The 3,826-nt window shown below is 34.8% G+C and overlaps 1 protein-coding gene across 1 annotated transcript; it reads left to right on the top strand.

The window, feature by feature from the left end:
- Positions 1–255: 255 nt before the first annotated feature.
- LOC111880853 (glutaredoxin-C9) lies at positions 256–937 on the top strand. The gene has a single exon (XM_023877268.3). It carries the CDS (start codon positions 314–316, stop codon positions 728–730), a length of 417 nt encoding a protein of 138 aa, XP_023733036.1. The 5' UTR covers positions 256–313; the 3' UTR covers positions 731–937.
- Positions 938–3,826: the final 2,889 nt, after the last annotated feature.

Here is a 3,826-nt window from a genome sequence, read left to right on the forward strand (position 1 = left end):
ATAAGCATGCTTTTAAAGCTGTAAATATGAACAGAATGCATCTTCCAACGGTCAAAACTCTCTCTCTCTCTCTCTCTCTCTCTCTCTCTCTCTCTCTCTCTCTCTCTCTCTCTCTCTCTCTCTCTCTCTCTCTCTCTCTCTCTCTCTCTCTCTCTCTCTCTCTCTCTCTCTCTCTCTCTCTCTCTCTCTCTCTCTCAAACCCTATATATAAATCTAAAACCCTACAAACACCATTAATTCATTTCCAACCCTAAACCCACATTTATCTGTCTCACTTTCTCTCTCTAAAACTGCTACTTTTCTTGAAGGAAAAATGAAGGTGACACACCCACAATCATCAAGTGTTGTAATGGAAAGAACCACCGGAGTTACGACAGTCTCAGCGGCGGCGTCAAAGATGGAGACGGTTTACGAGAGGGTGCACCACCTGGCCAATGGTAACGCAGTGGTGTTGTTTTCAGTGAGCGGCTGCTGCATGGGCCATGTAGCGAAGCAGCTTCTTCTTGGCCTGGGCGTCGGCCCTACGGTGGTGGAACTGGACAGAGAAACGGCGGGACTGGAGATTCATGCCTTACTCTACCGCCTTGCGGCGGGGAACGACCAGCAGCAGCCGATTCCGGCCATCTTCGTTGGTGGGAAGTTTCTTGGAGGAATTGAAACCCTCATTGCTTGCCATATCAATGGCACCCTTGTTCCTCTTCTCAAGGACGCTGGTGCTCTTTGGCTTTAAAATCATGGATATGGGATGATTATATGCATGGTGATCAGGCATATTAATTGGAAGTCATCTAACTTTAGTTGATAACACTAATAATACTTATATGAAATGTATGAGAATATATTAGTAATTCTAGAGAAACATGTCGATTAGAAGTTAAATACATAAGTTTATGTAAGGTAAACTTTGAGTTTATTGTATGAAGGAAACTTGCTTTAATTTGTTATCTTATATGAGGATATTAATCTATATATATTATTCGAAAGATGTTTATAATTATAAATTTAAGTTATCATTTTGGTCAAATATAATTTGATGAGACGAGAATTGCATGATATTATGGTGATTAAGTTGATAGGGGTATTGGAGACAGTAAAGACATGCAATGCAGGATGTAGCACTGGATGAGGTACAATATTTGCAGCTTGTGGTACTTACCATTGATCAAATCCTCTAAATTATATTGGGATCAAAGCGTTATACCCATGCATTGTGGTGTGTCTACATTTTGTACTTTGAGAGATATGTATTAAATATTAAATATTAAAAAGAGTTATATAATAATACTATTAAACAGAATGATATTAACACTGTAAAAAAGTTCTCATGTAATTTCCCAACACCATATTAACAATGTAAAAAGTTCTTATGTACTTTCCCAACACCATACTGTGTTATCTTTTCTTTTTTATAAAGTTTTTGGACATTGAAGAAAGCGAATAGCACTAATTAAATAATTAATTTTTTGATTTGTTCATAAGTAGGTAATTGTTTTTTTTTTATACATTTAGGTAACAAATTTTTTGTAACTGTTCACATATGACAATTATGACCTGTTGTAACAGGTTTTATCCGATTACAGTATGTCATAATGGTTATATGTGAACATTTTCAATAAGTTCGTTACCTATATGTGTAAAAAAAATAGTAACTCAAATATGAACAAAACAAAAAGTAAAAGTAAATTACACAAATGGTCCCTATGGTTTGGAAGAATTTGTACGTTTGATCCTTAATTTATTTTTTTAATTCGAATGGTTCCTACTGTTTATTTATTTTTTATTTTTTTGCGCTTGGTTCCTGTTTTACCTAAAAAGACTATTGTGCCCTTATTAATTTAATTTTTTTAATTAATTTTCTTATTCATGTATTTTGTTATATTTTTTAAAAAACTAATAGACCTCACATATTTGTATCTCCTCATCATCTCATCGCTCATCATCCTCAACTTGTATTTCTCTTTCATCTTTAATGATGTCGACGTCTTCACCATCCATTCTTTTTCGGTCCTTCAACTCCAGCAAACCAACACTACAATCCATTAAAGTGAAGAGACAGTGGGTTATGGTGTTTGTTCGCCAGAGTTGAAGGACCAAAAAAAAGGATGGTGAAGACTTTCATGTCACTAAAGATGGAAAGAAAATAGAAGTTGAAGAGGATGAGAGATGGGATGGTGACCGGTGGGACCTAAATTAAAATTTCTCAAATGTAGTTTCAGGTTTACGGTGAGGAGATACAGATATGTGAGGTCTATTAATTTTCTTAAACATATAAAAACAAATATATAAATAAGAAAATTAATTAAAAAATAAATTAATAAGGGCACAATAGTCTTTTTAGGTAAGACAGAGACTAAGTGCACAACAAAAATAAACAGTAAGGACCATCCGAGTTCAAAAAAATAAGTTAGAGACTAAACCTACGAATTCCCCCAAACCATAGGGACCATTCGTATAATTTACTCTTACTTTTGGTTTTGTTCATATTTAGGTAATTTTTTTTTATACACATTTAGGTAACGAACTTGTTGAAAGTGTTTACATATAACCATTATGACCTGTTGTAGTTAGATGTAACATGTACAGCATGTCATAATGGTCATATGTGAACAGTTCCAAAAAGTTTGTTACCTAGATGTGTACAAAAAAAAGATAGTTACCTATATGTGAACAACCTGAAAAGTTAATTACCTTAACAAGTCCTATTCCCTTGAAGAAAATGGATTAATGTCATTTTACCCTAACAAAATGTTTTTTTAAAGGTCTTTCATATTTTTTTAAAGGATTTGAACTATGCCTGTTAGTATAAAAACGTCATTGTTTCAAATGTAATTAGTCGGTTAAAACTATATATTTTTCTTAAATAAGAAAAACTAATTATTAATTTAAAATTTATTATTATTATTATTATTATTATTATTATTATTATAAGTTGGTTAATAAGGTTAAATAAATATCAAATCTAAAGTGTAATCATATATAAACTATATTTTAATATTAAAAGAATATCTCTATGTAGCACCTAGTTTTTGGTATGTATTCTGTTATTAAATCTTCATTTATTTCTGCATTTTTGGCCTTGTACTCGGTGAGTCGAAGGACTGACTCGCCGAGTAGAAGCGGGATGAGGCGCGGGGTTTAAGCAGCGGACTCGGCGAGTAGCCGTTGTTTGGACAAAAACCCTAATCCAGGAGTTTGCACCCTATTTAAATGACCTTATGCAGCTTCCTTTCCCCCTTTATGCTCCCCAAACACTCCTCATAGCAAACCTTATCCGTTTTTTAGAAGATCTAAGGCTTTTTGAGTGATTCTTGTGAGTTTTGATCTCAAGGAAGAAGGAAGAGCATAGAAGGATCAAGAGGAGACTGAAGGATTCGAGTTTGGTTCATCATTTGCAGTCTTTGGAAGGTATAAAGTCTGAACCTTGCTCATTCATTTGTTAGATCCCTCTTTGAGGTGATTTAGGGCTTTTATAAGCCATTCTTGGTGGCCAACCATGTTTGCAAACATGGTTGGGGGTTTGGGCTTTTGTATCATGTCATTTTATGAGCCACAAGTTAGATCTAGGTTGCTTTTTGAACCAAGGAAGGCCCCATGCAACAAAAGAACCGTTTTAGAGCCTTTTAAGCTCTAATGTCCCATGCATGCACGTAAAGTTTGTAACTTTATGTGCTAGATCGAGTTTAGGGGCTTGGATCTATCATTTGGTTAAGTGTTGTACATCAGCAATCGAAGTTCTTAGTAAGGAATGTGATAGGCTCGGCGAGTCCATTTCCTGGACTCGGCGAGTCTAAGGGTTTTGGTCCCATATCAATGAGGGTCATAAGGA

Source organism: Lactuca sativa, chromosome 7 (genome assembly GCF_002870075.4).
Source record: "Lactuca sativa cultivar Salinas chromosome 7, Lsat_Salinas_v11, whole genome shotgun sequence".
Taxonomy (NCBI): Eukaryota; Viridiplantae; Streptophyta; class Magnoliopsida; order Asterales; family Asteraceae; genus Lactuca; species Lactuca sativa.

Bases quoted from the DNA above. Each gene is read 5' to 3' on its own strand.
- LOC111880853 (XM_023877268.3), top strand. From the start codon at position 314: ATGAAGGTGACACACCCACAATCATCAAGTGTTGTAATGGAAAGAACC.